This window comes from Camellia sinensis, chromosome 7, assembly GCF_055761805.1.
Source record: "Camellia sinensis isolate YWXY chromosome 7, ASM5576180v1, whole genome shotgun sequence".
In the NCBI taxonomy this organism is placed as follows: domain Eukaryota; kingdom Viridiplantae; phylum Streptophyta; class Magnoliopsida; order Ericales; family Theaceae; genus Camellia; species Camellia sinensis.
In genome coordinates this window covers 101,504,037-101,525,539 of record NC_138967.1, presented here as the reverse complement: position 1 = coordinate 101,525,539, position 21,503 = coordinate 101,504,037, and the positions used below count along the sequence as shown (strand labels likewise).

At 32.5% G+C, this 21,503-nt stretch overlaps 1 protein-coding gene across 11 annotated transcripts; it reads right to left on the bottom strand.

Annotated features, from left to right (window-relative positions):
- Positions 1-819: 819 nt before the first annotated feature.
- Positions 820-12,631, bottom strand: LOC114303412 (homeobox protein knotted-1-like 2). 11 transcript variants are annotated; one of them, XR_014335798.1, is made up of 11 exons: positions 12,361-12,629; positions 11,868-11,932; positions 11,747-11,783; positions 11,472-11,509; positions 11,185-11,334; positions 10,979-11,093; positions 10,745-10,844; positions 9,660-10,592; positions 9,483-9,555; positions 5,408-5,528; positions 834-1,014 (listed from the first exon to the last, which is right to left on the bottom strand). XR_014335798.1 is itself a non-coding variant. In XM_082878886.1 (8 exons), the coding sequence occupies exons 4-8, from the start codon at positions 5,460-5,462 to the stop codon at positions 2,284-2,286; spliced, it is 555 nt and encodes a 184-aa protein (XP_082735012.1). In that variant the 5' UTR covers positions 5,463-5,528; positions 9,483-9,555; positions 9,660-9,757; positions 10,745-10,771; the 3' UTR covers positions 1,717-2,283. The 11 variants fall into 11 exon arrangements, 3 of the variants coding, with proteins under 3 accessions (XP_082735014.1, XP_082735012.1, XP_082735013.1); XR_014335799.1 differs by having other exon boundaries at positions 840-1,014; positions 9,660-9,757; XR_014335796.1 differs by having other exon boundaries at positions 820-1,014; positions 5,942-9,555; positions 9,660-10,844.
- Positions 12,632-21,503: the final 8,872 nt, after the last annotated feature.

Here is a 21,503-nt window from a genome sequence, read left to right as displayed (position 1 = left end):
TGTGGTCTTTAGGAGTGTGATTAAAAATGGTCATTTTTAATCACACTTTTTAAGTGTCATTAAAAAATACTTTCATCACATCTTTTAAGTGTGATTAATAATATTTAGATCACACCTTTTAAGTGTGATTAAAAACATTTAGATCACACCTTTTAAGTGTGGTTAAAAACATTAGATCACACCTTTTAAGTGTGATTAAAAATATTTAGATCACACCTTTTAAGTGTGGTTAAAAACATTTAGATCACACCTTTTAAGTGTGATTAAAAACTTTAGATCACACCTTTTAAGTGTGATTAAAAACATTTAGATCACACCTTTTAAGTGTGGTTAAAAACATTTAGATCACACCTTTTAAGTGTGGTTAAAAACATTTAGATCACACATTTTAAGTGTGATTAAAAACTTTAGTTCACACCTTTTAAGTGTGATTAAAAACTTTAGATCATACCTTTTAAGTGTGATTAAAAACATTTAGATCACACATTTTAAGTGTGGTTAAAAACATTTAGATCACACCTTTTAAGTGTGATTAAAAACTTTAGATCACACCTTTTAAGTGTGATTAAAAAAATTTAGATCACACCTTTTAAGTGTGGTTAAAAACATTTAGATCACACATTTTAAGTGTGATTAAAAACTTTAGTTCACACCTTTTAAGTGTGATTAAAAACTTTAGATCACACCTTTTAAGTGTGATTAATAACTAATAAAACCTGTGATAAAAAAAAATTGACATATTTAAAGAATAATCAATATTATTTTTGCACGCGCATTTGAATAATGTAATACACACTATATACTATATTTTGAATCACAACCATATATTGAATGAAATAATATCATATATTTCATAAATAAAAGTTAAATGTTTAAAAGTATATACAAAGAAATTAAATAAATAAAAAATTAACTGTGATTACATACATTAAAAAATAAAAAATAAAAAACTTGAAAAAAGTAAGTTCTTGAATTCTTTGACGATATTTTGCATCTCTCCAAGAAATTTCTGACCTGAAAAATAAAAAAACAAATTAATTTAAAAACCGCCAGAAGCATATGAATAAACTTACTAATTAATTTATAAACTTACATTTAGATCACACCAAAAATAATGTAATTTATCCAGTTGTTAAACTGCCCCAATCCTTTCCGCACAGCCACCAAAAATGACATAATTATTTTGATTCTCCACACAAATAGTATAAAGCTACAAAAGATATTGATATCCTTGTAGAAGCCAAGCCAAAATAAATCATCAAGGCATGAATGATTTCAAACTTTCTTAAGCTAGAATAATTTAATAATAAAACAAAAAAGTGATCTAAAACTCAAGATATGCACTTGTAGAAAATGACAATATTATTTGAGAAACAAGACATTTAATAAAAGATTAGATACTATTATGTTATTATGTTTGAAATTCAAAACTTGAAGAAGCAAAACAAATCTTGTTGGATCCATTTTTGCAGTCAAGGATTTAAGGGAAAAAAGTAGACCGAACATGAGCTTGTGGTCCTGCCGGTACGTTAACATCCAATGAAGAAAATTTCCAATTTAACCATCACTGATTTAACTTGAGACTTTTACACCCCACCATGAAAAAATTTCTTCACCCTTGCTCCCTATATAAACATCATCATCAAATAAAAAACACCATCACTAACATCATCCGCTCTTTCCTATCATAACCATATATATATACACATACCCATATCAGACATGATGCCTCAATTTTTTCCCAAACTAAAAATACAACTGTTACAATGAAGGAAAATTGGACTAAGAGGACACTTGACGACTTCTAATAGTGTCAAAATATGCCAAAAGGGAAAGAAGAAAAATATTGTAACTACTAAATACATTCAACAGATGCAACAACTATTAAGACTACATTACTAAACACTGCTAGAAAATTTATGATTGCTATGAAAGAGATTATTACACTATACACCCACAACCCGTCTCTATTCTTACTCACAGATATTTAAAACGTAAACAAAATCATGAACCACCAATATATGATGCTACCCAACTCAGTTTTGTCATATATTCTAATAATTGAACTTCCTAATGATATCACAGCACATACAGTATACCATCTGCAGTCTTTTGTGCATACATACCTGTGTACCTATTCTCTCATTTGCACGCTGTAATGTTCACAAGCAGCACTATACTGTCCTATTTTGTTATGTAGATACATGTACTGATTCTGGATTATCACTGGAGTGGAGGCATGAAGAAATATATTGTTGATTGTATTACGAATTTGTCCTTCACTCACATGAAACGATCACCGCTGTTGTCACCTTCATTACTTTGTTTCAAACTAAGATTGGCGAAAGCCCTCGACAAATATAAAATGATGAAATTACATGTGCTCGAATTGGCATACCTTTTGCGCTTGCTCTTCAAGACTGTAGAAGTGGAAGAATTGCTGTGCCAATTCCTTTTCCTCTGATTAATGAACCAATTATTTATCTGTTTCAATTGCAACCCTGTTTCCTGGACCAATCTTGCCTTGTCTTCCTCCTGAAAGAACAACAATTAACCACGGTGATTTAGAAAAACTCACCACTTAATTCTTGCGGCAAGCAGTATCAACAAACTCACCACTTAATTCTTGCAGCATGCAGTATCACAGATCAATTTAGCCAAACAATAAAAGGCAAATTCAGTGTCCTTTTAATGTTATGGAGAGCACATGAGAGCAAACTTGCCCGAAACTTTTAGCACAAGTCCAAACTAATAACCATGGTTAGTTGGAGCTTCATGCTTACCCATTAGTGCTTTAACCTACCAAATTTGAAACTAATAGCACGAAAGTAACCCATTCAAAGCCAAAGGTCATTGTGCTTCTCAATCATGAAAACTTACAGTTGGGTACGGCCACTTAGAATGTGATTGCCACCAAGCCTTCAACATAGAAGTGGTATCACCAGGGAGCTTTCCTGCCCTTCTCTTGCGTAAGATTTCCTCCCTAATGTCAACGATTTTCTCCTTGTAACCCTATAAAAAAAATTTAAAAAAAAAAAAAGAAAAAAAATATTAGTTGACGGCAATATATGCATAGAAAAGTGTCCACAATCAAATATTTGTCTCTCACCTGTTTCAGTTCATGCTTCAGCTCTTGCCTCACACGCTCCATCAAGGATCTTTCACTCTCTGTTGGGACGAGAGGACCAAAACCCAAGATGTCAGCACCCTCCAAACTTCCATCAAACAAGTTTGTGTCACTGTCTACTTGGTCATCGTCATCATCAGACATTGTTGCCCCTGTGCCTTCTCCAGGAGAAACACCTGTTCATATACCATGTTAAGCAGAATTTGCTTTAGTATTTCAAGATTAGACAGCATGGAGTTCAACATGGTAAAGTACAATTCCATTTTATAATTTTTCATTATGCTTTTGATTCTTGAATCTTGCTACTTTACCATAAGAACAGGTTTATCTGCAGAAGAAACAAAGCAATAGGTGTTCCTTTGACAATTTTTTTTTTAGATATTGTATATTTATCTCAATAAGGACAAGTGATCTACATTTGGTCAGACCAAAAAAAAAAAAATCAAACGTAACCAATTCCGTGTTATAAAAATGTATACGCATGTATCATGGTTCTCAAGGGTCATCACAGCCACACTAGGTATTCAGTTACAGGTGCTTCTTGTGAAATGTCATAAACCGTCATACGGAAAGGCTTAAGAATCAGATAGATACCATGCAGAGTACATTTTTTTAAAGCAATCACTAATTCCTCTATAAGTAATAGAAAGAATATTAGCATGCCAGACACAGGAGAATTTGCTAGTAAAAACAATGTAATGAGAAATATCCATGAAGATATTTTTTTTTTTGGGTGGGTTATATCCATGAAGATACATAGTAGCATTGAAGGCTTCGAAATGTTAATTACAGATAGAATGGAAAATATTGAACATGAAGTAGTCCAGAAGCAAGGGACTCATATCACTAAGTGTTATGGGCTAATACAGCATTCTCATGCACTGCACCCAAAACCTTTATCTCAATACTTTCTCGCAGCACTTATATATGCTTCCTCATTTGTCCAGCCTCAAGCTGGTTCTCAGAGGGTTCAATTATTAATAATCATCTGTTGAAAAACAATTCCACACTTCCAGTTTCCTTCTGCAAATTCAGCAATTATGCTACAAAAAGGATTTTTTTTGAAAGGTATTTTATTATGTAGATCATATTAGAATGCATTCACTAACAAGTAGCAACACAACATAATTTTAGGAGTAATGGAAGTGTTGATTTGAGCATCTAAAAATCGAAGCCTATTGATGCTTGTGGGAATTTTAATCATAGTTTTTTTGCTTCATGCTTCTCAATGGAGTTGACATAGGAATTATCTCACACACAATAAGTAATCAACTGCTCGACAAGAGTTTGTGCCTAAATGATTTTATATTCTCTAGGCCTCATTTGGAAACAGACTATTTTAGTAAATTTTTGGTTTTTTGGCTAAAATATGAGGTAAAAAAAAACTAGTATGTTTAGAATGGCTTTTTGATTTTTTACGAAAAGATGTGCAAAAAGTAGAGAGAAAAGGGAATCTTTGACTTTTTGGTATAGGTTATAGGCTTTTTGATTTTTTTAGTAACTTTTAGGCTTTTAAGCTAAAACATTGACATGCCAAACGAGGCCTAAATATAAGTCTAGCCACCAGAGGAGTTAGAAAAATAATCTACATGGAAAATACATTATCTTCACTGAAGTAAATAATAAGAATAAGAATAATAATTTAAAAAATAAAAAACCAAATTCTTAGCTTTGACCTGCCAGTTAACTGGGTCACAGCATGAAGTATCTATGTGCTCATGTGTAGTTAAGCTGAGGCTGAGTATACATATGCATTGAAAACTAAGAATAAAGTGCAATGATTTCATGAGGCCTTGGGCTTTAGGGCAAATTATTGGATTTAGTCAAGATGCCAATGGTGGTGGATGACAAGCAATAAACTCATTCAACCTAGTAAAGGGCTATGCTCTGAGAGTCCAGAGGATTCTTTGGATTTGGAAAACCAAATTAGAAACCTTCCCAGTAGTCCTGTTCTTTGTTTTGAAGTTTTCTTCTTCCTCAAAAGCAAAATATCACTACCTACCTACCAAGGAAGGTGATATGTACCATTCTTAATTCATATCAACAAACTAAAGAAAAATGTAAGGTCATGAGAAGTTATGTAAACTCCAATGTAAGTAACAGCACTAAAGGTCTCGAACTGTCAAAAAATTGTATGATAATCAACATCATTACAAGAAAGCAAGTAAAAATTGGCCTGCGGAAAAAGGACTTCAAATTCTGGGGAAACCTGGAATCTATTGGAGTACACAAGAAATCTGAGAAATGAACAAATCTAGAAAGAATAAATAATGAACATACCTGTTAAGCTTTGTAAGGATTGCTCAATCTCCCAGCAAGCCATTACTGCTTCCATTGCATGCACACGAACATGTTGTTGCAGTTGTTCTTTAAAAGAACAGAGCAAGAGTACATAATGTGTCTACATTATAAGAGGAAGATATATGAAAAATAAGATACATTTAAAAAAAACTTTCCTTTTGAATGTAGAACATGTTTATGTATCAAAATAAGTCTTAAAATAATATAATGCAGTCATTTTATGACCATGACAGTTGCTCAAAGAAATTAGCAAATGAAAATTTTTGAAACCTTATAAGCGTATTACTTGTATTATAATCAGTGTCTCAGAATATGCTCAAGTATCTGCCACCAAATACTGACTTTGGCATTCAAAAAAAGTGAAATCGGATAATTGAAAGAACTAAAACAACTCCTTAACAAGGCACATTAGATTCCAAATTATGTTCTCATTTTGCATACCATCACTATCCATCTTTAAGGCAAGATTATCACTTCTAAACAAGTTTCAATCATAATACACCAGTTTAATACCTTGCAGAAGATGAAAGTTATGACTCTGTCATTCCTGAAATTGTAACCTTGGAAGTTTCCATATCATTGAGATCAATAAAGATCACTCATTACTGTTCTAGTATATAGTTTGAAATTGAGAGCAGATTCAATCCTTTGTGCACACAATCCAATTTTCCTCTGCTGGGGATTTATCATAAAATACTATTTAGTGCAAAACTACCACAGGGAAAAATAGAAGAACTCTTCTACTACCACATCCATGAGTTATTTATATGAAATATATCCATATAAAATTCATCCACCCATGCAGAATAGTAGTTTTATCTCTAGGAAAGTTTCTTCCTACAAATTTATAGGTACAAAAAATGAGAAACCTTATTATTATCAAGAAATTCTGCTTTCAAGTTCTTTAACCTCTTTCCATTTAATTGACAGGGTTGCAGGATGTATGCCGCTATGTTTACACAATATAGCTGATGTACAAGTGTAGACTCTTGTCAGTGACGAAACACCTTTCATGACTCTCAATTAAAGCACTCAAACCTCGGAGAAATAAATTAATTAATTAACTAAAAATCCAAAATGTATGGCATTAAGAAAATATTACTACCATTCAATCCAAGTTCTCTAGATGTGGGAACCAATTCAAGCTCTTGTAGAATTTCCAATAGAGAAAACTCAAATTCATCCACAAGAGCCTAAGAATTGAAGCAGTTTTAATTCAACACAAAATAGTTAACTAATGCATTTAGTTGTACTACCTTCTTAAGGAAACTAAAACCCTAAAATTGGAGTTAATCAATGAGTTCATGTTTTTCCACATACTCGTCGTACACCTAACCTAATCATTATTAAAATGCCTTTATTCTCATTGTTAATAGGTCTACAGTTTGAAATGTCCAATTAAGATGCGACGCAGAGAGACAATAATGTGTTTGGTTATCTTGGAAACGACTTTACTTGGAAATGACTTTAAAGCAACAGAATCATCTAGTAGCATATGCTGATCATCTTTGACAGTAAAAAATATTTAATGAAATTGTTGCTTCAACTTTCAGATTCATTGAAAATGATCTTGGCTTTGAGTCACATCATCATCACTTTCTACATCTTTTAATTTTGTGAATGCATTACACTCTTAAAACTTTATTTAGATGTGTTTTATATAAATGGTAAAATTAATATCACATTTCCCTAATTGATTAACTAACTAACTTCAATCAAATATGAGTTCAGGGTATCCTCAATTGAAAAATGCAAAAATTATATTATCATAACAACTTCAAAGCTTTCTCAATCAGAGGTTATGAGATTTATTGTTCGCGTCAATTAATTTCTTAAAGAAGAACAAGAAGAAGAAAGCGTTGCTATTGATTCTAATCGTATCTAAGGTCAAGAGCAAGGCTCACAGACTCTTAGGTTTCAGGAGAACCTTAGTTTACAGCAATCTCCATCATCAGCGGTGCATTTTGTAGTCATTGCTCATAGAGTCAGTCCATTATTGTGAGAAGTATGCTGTTGAAATTTTTTTACTACGTAGTTCCAAATTTAAATTTTTCGCCCCCATGTAATCCAAATTCAGTAAATATTTTCTCAAAACTGCAGTTCAAAGCTTCTCAATCATGAGTAACACTCAATGAATAAGCAGCAATATTGGCCATTTTTTCATATCAACAGTCTCAGCTCCAATAAGTAATTGTCTATCACTGCAAATCAAGACCTCTCATATAATTTAGTAAAACAATACTTTAAAGTTCCTACCAAGAACTTAATTTAAGAGCAAAGACAACTAATCAAGACCTCTCATCCAATATTTAGTATAACAATACTATAAGTTCCTAAAATAACTTAATTTTATGAGCAAAACGTTTGATGCCCTTGTTCCAGCCACTCTTCACATTACAATGCAGATCCATACGAACGCAACAAGTACAGAAAGAACAAAAATAACCAATATTTTCCCTATAATATTTACTTGTCAAGAGGATATTGATCAAAATTGATTTAAAAAAATAATCTATAGCAAGGAAAATTTTCGCCCTGATGAATTGTTATCTAGGAAGCACGGGTGCGGGTACGAGTACGGTACGGGTATGAGTGCGGGTACGCTGATACGGCAAAACCCCAAAAAAATATGATACGGGTACGGCTGCGGTACGCCGATATTTTTTTTTTTTTTTTTTATAATTATGGTTAAGGGATCCAACCTACAGGAAGATAACTTAAAACCATTGTTGAAATTAACCAATGTTGAAACAGGCAGATAACTTAACTTAACTCAAAACCAATGGTTATGCATCACAAATTAATGCTCTGTTTTTCAGTTACAAAATCCTCATCACTCCCCCTCAAAATAAATAGCTACCAAAGAGAATTTAAGGTGTCAAGGGATTTTAATTTGTCATCAAGCTTTACAACCAATATCATATTGCATATATATATGACATATATCAGAAAAAAAATAAGGACAGATCTTAGTTAAACAAATCTGGACAGATTTTAGTTCAAAAATCTGGACATATATCAGAAAATAAATAAATAAATTAGGACAGATCTTAGTTCAACAAATCTGGACAGATTTTAGTTAAAAAATCTGGACAGATTTTAGTCCAAAAATCTGGACATACATCAGAAAAAAAAAATAAAATAAATAAGGACAGATCTTAGTTCAACAAATCTGGACAGATTTTAGTTAAAAATCTGGACAGATTTTAGTTCAAAAATCTAGACATACATCAGAATTAAACCTTATGAACAAAGTTTCCTTTTTGATTAAGAATTAAACCTTATGAACGAAGTTTCCTTTTTGATTAAGAATTAAACCTTAATCAAAAAATAGTCATTCAAGTTTTTTCGGTGTCACTTATAGATCCACTCACTTCTCTCAAATTATTTCCCAGCAAAATACACATTAAACTCCCCTTGCTATTTTTTTGCTTCTTCAGAATCTTTGCTAATTGAATCTAGGTGTGAAATGATATACATAAAACTATGACAAACTCTAGTTCTATCAAACCTTATGAACAAAGTTTCCTTATATATGTCCAAAAGAGTCCCATGTAAATCATACAATCATTGAACACCAACCACAACCAAAATAATTAAAAACAATGTCTGGCACAACATTTGGACCTCAATGAAAAAATTAGCTCCAAATCCAAACAAGTGATGAATCATGAATCTATTACAGTGTGAGACTCCAATACCAAACAAAATATGTCTAACAAACATATGCCAATTTCAACAAAAATTTAATCAATCTCCAAGCTAGGAATAAATATGGAGTTAATAAGGCCAATAGATGATACTGGAAGAGTTTTCTGTTACAGGAATCAACATATCACATATGGCATTAGAACCAGTTATAGTGTTTCTAATACCATCTTATGGATCCCAAAACAAACAGTATATGCATGTCAAATTATTAGTTTTCTTTGCACAACCGAAACATTTTCTGTTTTATATAATCAAATAAATTTTTTTAATTTCTATGGGAAATCAAAATACTCACGCAAACATATTATGTTTGAAATTCAAAACTTGAAGAAGCAAAACAAACCTTGTTGGATCCATTTTTGCAGTCAAGGATTTAAGGGAAAAAAGTAGACCGAACATGAGCTTGTGGTCCTCACCTAACATCACATGAATATGATAAACTAAGATTAAAAAGACAATTACATGCATTACATATATTTATGTACCTATTTGCACATATTTGCTCATAGGGAATAACAACCTTTAGAAGGTACTGAAAATATGAGCATCGTCGGTGCTGATTCTTGTTTTTGTATACAATTCTATCAACAATTTCAATCTTTGAACCCATATATTCACCTGTTCAGGAATATATTGCACCAATGTGACCAAACACAAAGCTAATTTCCTTTAAAGAAAAGAAAAAGAAAAACAACAACAGATATTGATGTCAACTGAAATTGGAATAGGTTCTAGTATGAGATCAGTTCATCTAAATATGAACTATAACACTATTTTTTCTCTTTTTTTTCCTTTTCTTCTAATGTTCTAGCAACAAACTCTCTCTCTCCCTCTCTCTCTCTCTCTACATATATATATATATATATATGAATTTGAGTGTATTTGGGTTCTGCTCTAATGAATGCCAAACAGGGATCTTGAGCAGTGCCTCTCAAGACTCACTGGTTGTTCCTCTTTTTTTATACTAACAAATTCTTTGATTCTTGAATTCATGGATTCTATCAAATTCTCTATAAAATCTCACTCAGTTCTGTTTTTTTTGTTTTATAATTTCCTAGATGCATTTATGTTTTTCTTATAGAAGTCCATATATTTGATTCATGACATCTTATCAAAAGTGAATAGACAAGAGAAATCAAATAGAATCTTGTGTGTGATACAACTTAAGCAACCAAAACATACATAGGTTACCATAAATCTATCCTTCGGTGTGTTCAAATGTCTAAATAAGCCAATGTACCATTTTTTTCATTTCTATAATTGTACCTAATATTTGATATCATTAATTCTAATAAATTGCCACAATTTTTCACTAACACTTCAGTCTAGAGAGCACTGAATCTGAAGATTTCAACTCACCAAATGGCAAAATTGAAGAAAAGTCTCACTTGGTTATGAAAGAACTATCTAGGTTCCAGGTTTTTTCAAAGCAATTATTCCAAAAGAGTGCACACTGCATATATAATAACAGAACTATTTCAATGGAGTTGAAGCATGTCTTTTCTTATTTATATCTTCTCTTACCGTAATAAGAAATGTAGTGAAAGCAATTCAAGTACAAAATGAAATGCAATTCATTTTCACAAAGAGAAAAGGCACTCTTACACGATCCAAGTTCCGGTACTTGGAAACCAAAGAATAAGCTTTCGTAATTCCAATTTCAGGAACAGATGGAAGAAAAGCGCAGCCAGCTAAGCGCACATGCCTGTGAGAAAGCTAGAAGATAAGTGCGTCTCCTGTCTCAAATTAGTTCATATATATGATAGAAAGGAACCGCAAAGGGTTGTATAATTTTTAGTGTTATAAGTTTGTAAATAAATTTGAAGTGTCTCAAATCACCTGTGAAAAGTTCTTTATCAAAACATTGGAAGGAAGGCACACGAGATGCAGACTCAAAAACCTTGTTTTGCACTATCTCTTCACCATTGCCATAGCGGTCCATCTTGAAGACAACCTGCTTGCAACCAATGCAAAACATAAAAAGACAATTAGTGCTAAAAATGAGGCTTGAGTCATCAATATCAAAGTTCTGTTGAATTTCTTACAGTTGGACAGCCATATGCCAGTAGATCACTGTCCTTTGAAGTCACTGCTACAATTCCACCTTTTTCTGCTTCTAGGCTGGATAGGTATGCTAATTGTGCATCAGCTTCACATGGAGATACTACAAATTCAATGTTCTCTGATCTCAGAATCTAAAAAATCAACAGTTGAAAGAATCAAAGATTATAAAAAATGGCAAATTGGTACTTTTAATTCACAGTAGGTAATGGAAAAACACTAAATAGTATTCCAAGTTGCAAATAGCTAATAAAGAGTCGCAATTTGGTACCTGAATCAGTTGATGTGCTGTTGATGGAGTGATACTCACTGCCCTTTGCATGTGAAAACAGAAAAGTGAGTATGAATACTTGATTGTTTCGATAATTTGCATATAACACATAATTATCAGAACTAGTGAGTTGTTTTTTGTGCATTTAAAAATTTTAAAAAGTGACTAAAAAATCACCAAAAATAGAAAAACTAAAAAACAGTTTGTGAAGACAAAGTCAAACAAGATGTGATGGATTTGGTCAAAAAAAAGATGTGATGGATTCAGAATCATACCTCCTTTGTGAAGCCGTGAATAAGCATCAATACCCACCTGAAAAAAGAATGCAAAAAATGTAACTACGAAGAATCTGACATAGATAGATATATATGAAATGAGAGGAGGTGATTATATTACCTGCTTGCCCGCATACTTCTTGATGTGAATGGGTTCAATATGGGGTTTCATGAACCTGAGAAGATCTTTGATACCCATTACTTATAAGCATTTTATCAAACAGTTGAAAGGCCATTATGCAACAGCATTAAATTGTGTTCTATGTTATCCAAATCCGAAGAAACATCAAATACTAAACCAAATTCAACAATTTCAAATATATGCAAGATGTAATCTTTGATTTTTCATGAATACTTTTTACTATTAGCCAGAAACAAAGAAAGAAAATAGTCTGTATAAATTTTCTTCTCTGTTTCATCAATATTTTCTGAACCCATTGAAGCAAAAATGAACAAAATAAACAGAACCCATTGAACCGATCGATCTGTGTTCACTTTAACATAAATTAGTGTACACACACATATATATATATATATATCAAATAGATCTAAGATCGTAGATACAGATCTGAGTTCGTATATAAACAATCAAAAAATCAGAGAATGAGACTCACAAAATTAATCTTCAAATCGGATTGATCGAGAGCTTTGAGCCAAGATGGAGAGAGCCGGATAGAGATTACGATCGTGAATCGGAGCTTTGAGCCAAGATGGAGATCGTGATCGTGAGTCGGAGCCGGATAGAGAGCTCGATCTAGTGAACTTTCACCATAAGAAAGAGGAGTGATGAGGGGACAAAAAAAACCCTAGATCTATCTCAGGACTGAGAGAAATGGAAGAATGAAAAACGTGTGGGCTTAAAGGGGAAATATGTTATACAACTAGCACGGTGCTTTTTTAAATGAGTTGGCTATAAAATATTTTGAAAACCTTTTAAACAACGATTTTTAAAACAACGCCATAACAAAAACGTTGTTATAGGCCAATTTTTTTTTTTTTGTAGTGTGACTGTTTCAATTAAATTTATAAAAAAATATTTTTAATTATTCGAATGATAAAAATTATATAAAAGTGATAATTATTTTTTATTTTTTAACTAAATTAATTTTTAAAGATAAAAATTATATAAAAGTGATAATTATTTTTTATTTTTTAAGTAAATTAATTTTTAATTTTTAATTTTTTTTTCTAAAAATCAAACCATACATAGCCTAAGAATCTTTTAATAAGTCATTTCTTATGTTGGTAACTTATTTAATTATTTATTAATTTTACAACATTTTTACCATCATTTTCAATTTTTAATTTATATTTACAAAAATTTTAAAAACTGTCATAAAAACTTGTTCAATACTTTTTTTGATTTATAAATAGACGTCTCAGTTTGTAAATTTGAAGAAAAAGCGTAAATTCAAAAAATGAGTTTATGTTGGTTTTTAAACATAAATTTAAAAATTTTACTAATAAATTTTTTTTTCAAATAATTTTTTTTCAATGAATTTTTTTTCTAACTGATACTAACCAAGGGGGCAATTGGTAATGCTACTTTAAACCTTAGGGAGGAGATTGTAATTTCTAAAATGTGAGGGGTGGTAATGTAATTTACCCACTGAGGACAAAATTAGTATTCAAAAAAATTAAATTGCTAAAGGGGAAAATTCGTAATGAAACTTTAAACCTTAGGGGGAAAATGTAATTTCCAAAATGTGAGGGGGAAACTGTAATAAACATAAATCTCAAGGGGTGTTAGTGTAATTTACCAAAAAAAATTAATTGGAAAAAAAATTATTTGAAAAAAAATTAATTGAAAAAAAAAATTAATTGAAAAAAAATTTTGCTAGTAAAATTTTTAAATTTCTATTTAAAAACCAACGTAAACTTATTTTTTGAATTTACATTTTTTCCTCAAATTTACAAACTGAGACAATCATTTATAAACCAAAAAAAATTATCAAACAAGTTTTTATGACAGTTTTTTAAATTTTTGTAAATATAAATTGAAAATTGAAAATGAAATTGTTCTGTTTGGTAACGTTTACGTTTTCTGTTTATATTTACAAAAATTTTATAAACTGGTTTTTGTTTATTTTTAGAAAAACATAAATTACAAACGCGTTTGGTAATTGACAAAATGTTTAACAAAATTTTAAAATATAACAAAGAGTGAGAAATGGCAAGTGGTGGCGGAAGATGGTAGTGGAAAGTGGTGATGGTAGGTGGTGGGTAGCGGGTGGTGGTGGGTGGTGGTAGTGATGGGTGGGCGGGTGATGGTGACGAGTGGTGGGTGGTAGTGGTGGTGGTGGTGGCGGCGGGTGGTGGGCGATGGTGGCAGGTGGGTGCCGGAATAGCAGGTAGTGGTAGGTGGCGGCGGCGGATGGTGGTAGGTGGGTGGGTGGGTGACGGTGGTGGTGGTGGTGGTGGGTGGGTGGGTGGATGACGGTGGCAGGTGGTAGCGAGTGGGTGGTGGTGGTGGTGGTGGCGGGTGGTCGGTGGTGGTGACAGGTGTGTGGCGGGTGGTGGCGAGTGGGTGGTGGTGGCAGGCAGGTGGCGGGTGGTGATGGTGGGTGAGTGGGTGGGTGACGGTGGCAGGTGGTAGGTGGTAGCGAGTGTGCGGTGGTAATGGTGGTAACGAGTGGTGGATAGTGATGACGGGTGGTGGATGGTTGTGGCAGGTGGGTGGCGGGTGGTGGTGGGTAGTGGTGGGTGGTGGTGGGTGTAGGTGGGTGAATGTGGTAGGTGGTAGCGAGTGGGTGGTGGTGGGTGGTGGGTGGTGGTGGTGGGTGGGTGGTAGGTGGTAGGTGGTAGGTGGTTGGTGGCTGGTGGTAGTGGGTGGCTGGTGGTGGATGGTGGTGATAGATGGGTACTGAGTGGTGGTAGCGGGTAGGTGGCGGGTGGTGGATGGTAGTGGCGGGTAGATGGCAGGTGGGTGGTGGTAGCGAGTGGGTGTTGGTGACGGGTGGTAGGTAGTAAGTGGTGGTGGCAGGTGGTGGTGGGGGATGCGTGGCCGGTGGTGGTGGCAGAAGACGGTGGTAGAAAATGGTAACGGGTGGTGGCTAGTGTTGGGTGGTAAAAAAAAAAAAAACTCAAAACTCAAAACGGAAACATATTTTTTGAGTTTACATCTTTTGGCCAAATTTATAAACTGAGACCACTGATTTATAAATAAAAAATTTACCAAACAAGTTTTTATTTGAGTTTTTAAAATTTTTGTAAATATAAACAGAAAACTGAAAACGGTGCCGTTTGGTAACACTTACGTTTTCAGTTTTCTGTTTATATTTACAAAAATTAAAAAAACTAAAATAAAAACTTGTTTGGTAAAATTTTTGATTTATAAATCAGTGGTCTCAGTTTATAAATTTGGCCAAAAATTAAAAACACAAAAAATGTGTTTCCGTTTTGAGTTTTCAGTTTTTTTTTTTTACCACCCAACACTAGCCACCACCCGCCACCACCACCTACCACCCATCCCCACCACCACTCACCCCCCACCACTACCTGCCACCACCACCCACCACCCACCTGTCACGCACTCGCCAGTACCATCCACCCCTCGCCGCCACCACCACCATCCACCACCCACCTGCCATCCACCCACCACCACCCACTACCCGCCACTACCATCCACCGCTCGCCACCACCACTACTTGCCACCTACTTGCCACCACCACTCACCACCCACAAGCCACCATCACTAGCCACTCACTACCACCAGCCACCTGCCACCCACCCGCCACCACCACTACCACCACTATCACCCACCACCCACCTGTCACCACCACCATCATCCACTCGCTACCACCTACCACCTACCACCCGACACCGGCACCCACCCACCCACCCACCACCACCACCACCCACCACCCCCCGCCATCCGCCACTTACCTGCCACCACCACCCGCCACTTCCACTACCACCACCACCACACACTCGCTACCACCCACCACCATCACCCATCCACCCACCATCACCACCCACCACCCACCACCTGCCATCCGCCATCTGCCACCCGCCACCCACCACCCACCATCTGCCACCCACCACCCGCCACCCACCACCCACCATCTGCCACCCACCACCCACTCGCTACCACCCACTACCCGCCACCGTCACCCACCCAGCCACCACCACCTCCAGCCACCACCACCCATCCGCCACGACCCGCTACCACTCACCATCTGCCACCCACCTGCCACCACCACTCGCCGCCACCACCACCACTCACTCGCTACCACCCGCCACCCGCCACCGTCACCCACCCACCCACCCACCCACCATCACCACCACCACCACCACCACTAGCTACCCATCACCCACCATCACCACTTTCCACCACCGTCTTCCGCCGCTACTTGCCATTTCTCACTCTTTTTTATATTTTTAAAATTTTTTAAACATTTTTTCAATTACCAAACGCGTTTGTAGTTTATGTTTTTCTAAAAATAAACAAAAAATAAACAAAAACTAGTTTATAAAATTTTTGTAAATATAAACTTAAAACGTAAACGTTACCAAACACATTGGCACCTTAGAGCTTTAGATGGTAAAAATGTTGTAAAATTAACAAATAATTAAATAAGTTACCAACGTAAGAAATGACTTATCAAAAGATTCTTAGGCCATATATGGTTTGATTTTTAGAAAAAAAATTTAAAAACTAAAAATTAATTTGGTTAAGAAATAAAAACTAAAAAATAATTATTATTTAAGGGTAAAAAATAATTATAATTTTAATTTTTGAGCAGGTTATATACATACGTATGACTGTTTCAATTTAATTTGTAAAAAATTATTTCTAACCACTCGAAAGATAAAAATTATATAAAAATGATAATTATTTTTATTTTTTATTTATTAACCAACTTAATTTTTAATTTTTTTTTTTAAAAATCAAACCATACATAGCCTAAGAATCTTTTGATAAGTCATTTCTTATGTTGGTAACTTATTTAATTATTTGTTAATTTTATGACATTTTTACCATCTGAAGCCTGTTTGGTAACAATTTCATTTTCAGTTTTCAATTTATATTTACAAAAATTTTAAAATTTGTCATAAAAATTTATTTGATAATTTTTTAATCTATAAATGGTTGTCTCAGTTTGTAAATTTGAGGAAAAAACGTAAATTCAAAAAATAAGTTTATGTTGGTTTTTAAACAGAAATTTAAAAATTTTACTAACAATTCTTTTTTCAATTAATTTTTTTTCAATGAATTTTTTTTCCAACTAATACTAACCGACGGGACAATTGGTAATGCTACTTTAAACCTTAGGAAGGGGATTGCAATTTCTAAAATGTAAGGGGTGTCAATATAATTTACCCAGTAAGGGCAAAATTAGCATTTAAAAAAAATTAAATTGCTAAGAAGGGAATCTGTAATGAAACTTTAAACCTCAGGGAGGGAGATGTAATTTCCAAAACGTGAAGGGGGAACTGTAATAAACATAAACCTTATGGGGTGTCAGTGTAATTTACCCTATATATATATAATCGCACTTAATTAGAAAGTGACATTAAAAATAAATATTATCACACTCAATCAGATTAAGTGTGATTAAAAATTTGGGAATTGTATATTTTATATAAAAATCAATTTAAAATATTTTATACAATCACACTTATTTAAAAAGTGTGATTAAAAAGTAGTAATGTATATATAATCACATTTTAATTACCTTAAAAAATATATAAATAATCACACTTATTTAAAAAGTGTGATTAAAAAGTAATAGTGTATATATAATCACACTTTAATTAGAATGTATGATTAAAAAATATATATAAATAATCACACTTTAATTAGAATATGTGATTAAAAAATATATATATAATCACACTTATTTAAAAAGTGTGATTAAAAAGTAGTAGTGTATATATAATCACACTTTAATTAGAAAGTGTGATTAAAAAATATATAAATAATCACACTTTAATTAGAAAGTGTGATTAAAAAATATATAAATAATCACACTTTAATTAAAATGTGTGATTAGAAAATATATATATAATTATACTTATTTAAAAAGTGTGATTAAAAAGTAGTAGTGTATATATAATCACACTTTAATTAGAAGGTGTGATTAAAAAATATATAAATAATCACACTTTAATTAAAATGTGTGATTAAAAAATATATATATAATCACACTTGTTTAAAAAGTGTGATTAAAAAGTAGTAGTGTATATATAATCACACTTTAATTAGAAGGTGTGATTAAAAAATATATAAATAATCACACTTTAATTAGAATGTGTGATTAAAAAATATATATATAATCACACTTGTTTAAAAAGTGTGATTAAAAAGTATATAATTACACTTTAATTAGAAGGTGTGATTAAAAATATATATATATAATCACACTTGTTTAAAAAGTGTGATTAAAAAGTATATAATCACACTTTATTTAGAAGGTGTGATTAAAAATATATATATATAATCACCCTTGTTTAAAAAGTGTGATTAAAAAGTATATAATCACAGTTTAATTAGAAGGTGTGATTAAAAAAATATATATATAATCACACTTAATTGAAAAGTGACATAAAAAATAAATATTATCACACTCAATCAAATTAAGTGTGATTAAAATATCAATCTAATTTTTTTTATCACACTTCCAATAAAAGTGAGATCTTTTTTTTTTATCAAAGTGTGATCTTTAACTATTTTTGTAGTAGTGGAAACATCTCCTTGTGGACACACTTCAGCTTCCATTGGCTGAGACTTCAAAAGAGGTGGTTTTATTTTTATTGTGCCAAGAACAACAAAAATGGAATACAATTGTAGCTGTGGCGAGGAGATTTTGTTGTTGATTTCACCACAGAAGATGATGGGATTATGATGAATCTGGTTGTGGGCCAAACAAAGATGTTTGATGGAAATTGATGAATCAGGTTGTCATTCTAGCGTTACTGTTTGCTATTTCTTTTCTCCCAACTGATATAGGTTATTTGCTTTTATTGTTAAAGATTTACATTAAGGTGGCAAATTTTGTAAGACACCTTGGTTTTGCTGCAATTTGTTTGTGGGGACTGGTTAGGATTTAGTGAGTTGAGAGTAGGGGTGTAATTTTGGCCCGTGAGACCGCGGCACAAGTAGACCCGGGCCCAGCCCAGGACCCTGGACCTGGACCTAGACCTAGGTCGTGTGTTATGGAACCCAGCCTGGCAACTTTGACTCGGCCTATGCGCTGGCCCAACCCCGACTATTTATTTTTATTTTTATTTTTCCCCCTCTAGCTTGGCCTGGCTCGACCCACCCAATGGCTGCCTGCTGCACCTGCACTGCAACGATAAGAAATTTGAAAAATGAAAAAAACAAAATTAATCAAAACGGTCAAATGACGTTAATTCAACAGCCAATTTTTTTTTTTACTTTTTTTTAAAAAAAATAAAAAATTAACCCCTCCCTCCCAACTCCTATAAATACCACTTCTTTCCTATTTTATTTTTTACAAACAAATCTCTCTCTCAAACTCTCATTCTCTCTCAACTCTTAACTCTCTCTCAATTAATTTTAAAGTCACATCCCTAAAGTGGCAATTGCAATTGTGTAAAAAGAAACTTTTATTAGAAGAAGCTAATTTTTGTATCGCATTCGCCATTACATTAATTATTTCATAACATTTGTTATTATTTACTCATCATTTTAATTAATTATTAGTTGATATATATTATTTTACTTACATTACTATGGATCCTAACATTCCTAATGTTTATGTTGATATTAATGCATATACACAATATGAATATGTTGATTTTCCTTCTAACGTACCTAATATCCGTCTTTCAACAGCATAATCATCATGTAAGAGCACAACTAGCAGTGTTTGGCAGCATTTTGAAAGAGTATATGTAAATAATCCTGATTAAACAATTACAATTAAAACAAAAAAGTAAATATTATGCATATTTACTTAGTTTTGCATCTGTAGAGGGTACAAGTCATCAAAAAAATGCATGTTAACAAACATTTACAAAGTCAACAATCCGAAATTAGAAGTCAAATGCAACTAGGGGTTTCATGAACTGGTAATTTATAAACTTTTTCATATGATCCTATACGTGCACAAAATTTTGTAGTTGATTATATTATTAAAAAAAATAACATTTTACTACTAGTGAATGTCTCGATTTTTTAGAAATAATTCAAGAAGGTTTTGCACCAAGGTTTTTCAAAAAATACTACTAGAAATAAGATTTTAAAGAAATTTGAGGATATCAAAAGTGAATTATTTGACATTTTCAAAAATTTGAATGGAAGAGTTTGTTTAACATCTAATTTGTGGTCAAATAATGGTTTAGAATATCAATTTATCATTGCACATTTTATTGATAATGATTGAAAATTAAATAAAAGAATCATTTCATTTAGATTAGTTGAACTTCCATACACTAATCATTCACTTGGGATAGAAATAAGAAATGTATTATATAAGTGAGATTTGCAAAATAAAATATTTACCATTAGTTTAAATACTACAACACATTACAATAAGGCTGTAGCCCATTTGAAATCAATTTTATAATTATTTATTGATGGTGATTTATTTCATATTTATTCTTGTGCTCATATTTTAAACTTGATTGTTAAAGAAGCTATGCATGTATATGAGACTTTCGTATTGGTAATAAAAAATGCAATTGTTACTATTATGTCTTTTACTAATCGAATTTCAGAATACATGAAAATTTGTCAACGAGAAGGTATGTCATTTAAAAAATTAATTTTAAATATAGACAACAAGTGGAATTCAACGTATAATATATTAAAGAGAGCTTCTAAACAAAGAAAAGTATTAGATTTATTGTTTACAATAACATCAATTGGAGTTCTGATTCCCACAAAACTTAATTGGCACCAAATAATCTTATGTAAAGATTTTCTAAAAATTGTTTGTTAGACTTATTTATTTTGATGATTTATTTAATTATGTTTTAATTTATTTGAAAGAGAAAAATAGAATCAACATTTATTTTGATGATTTATTTAATTATGTTTTAATTTATTTGAAAGAGAAAAATAGTGTCAACATTTATTTTGATGATTTATTTAATTATGTTTTAATTTATTTGGAAGAGAAAAATAGTATCAACATTTATTTTGATGATTTATTTAATTATGTTTTAATTTATTTGAAAAAGAAAAATAGTATCAACATTTATTTTGATGATTTATTTAATTATATTTTAATTTATTTAAAAGAGAAAAATAGAATCAAAATTTATTTTGTCTCATTATTTCTCACCTAAATCTTTATCCTAAATGTTGTTAAAATGTATTTAATATTTGATTAAATCAGGAGTTCAAACAGCCCAAAACAGAGGTTCAAACAACCCAGCACAGCAGCAGTTCAAAAGGTTCAAGTGGAAGATATTCAAATTAGTAATGATGGAGTGAAAGATATTCAAATTAGTAATGATGGAGTACAACGGCTATAAACGGCTACAAATTCAAATGAACAGTTCAAAAGGTTTAGGTGGAAGATATTCAAATTAGTAATGATGGAGTATAACGGCTACAAATTCAAAATGAATAGTTCAAAAGGTTCAAGTAGAAGATATTCAAATTAGTAATGATGGAGTGGAAGATATTCAAATAAGTAATGATGGAGTACAACAGCTATAAACGGCTATAAGTTTCATTATATATACCAAACCCTCTTGTGTGGGTGATTTTTCAATCACACTGCCCAACTCGGTATTCAGCTGGAGAACACTGGCAGAATAGATGACACCTGACTAACCTATA

What these genes read in the sequence shown, in the direction of transcription:
- LOC114303412 (XM_082878886.1), bottom strand. Translation starts at nt 5,462, where the DNA reads ATGGAAGCAGTAATGGCTTGCTGGGAGATTGAGCAATCCTTACAAAGC. An exon ending in ATCCTTACAAAGCTTAACAG is followed by an intron (nt 3,304 to 5,407) that starts GTATGTTCATTA and finishes GTATATGAACAG; the next exon opens with GTGTTTCTCCTGGAGAAGGC. An exon ending in TTGAAGAGCAAGCGCAAAAG is followed by an intron (nt 2,321 to 2,398) that starts GTATGCCAATTC and finishes TTTGAAACAAAG; the next exon opens with TAATGAAGGTGACAACAGCG.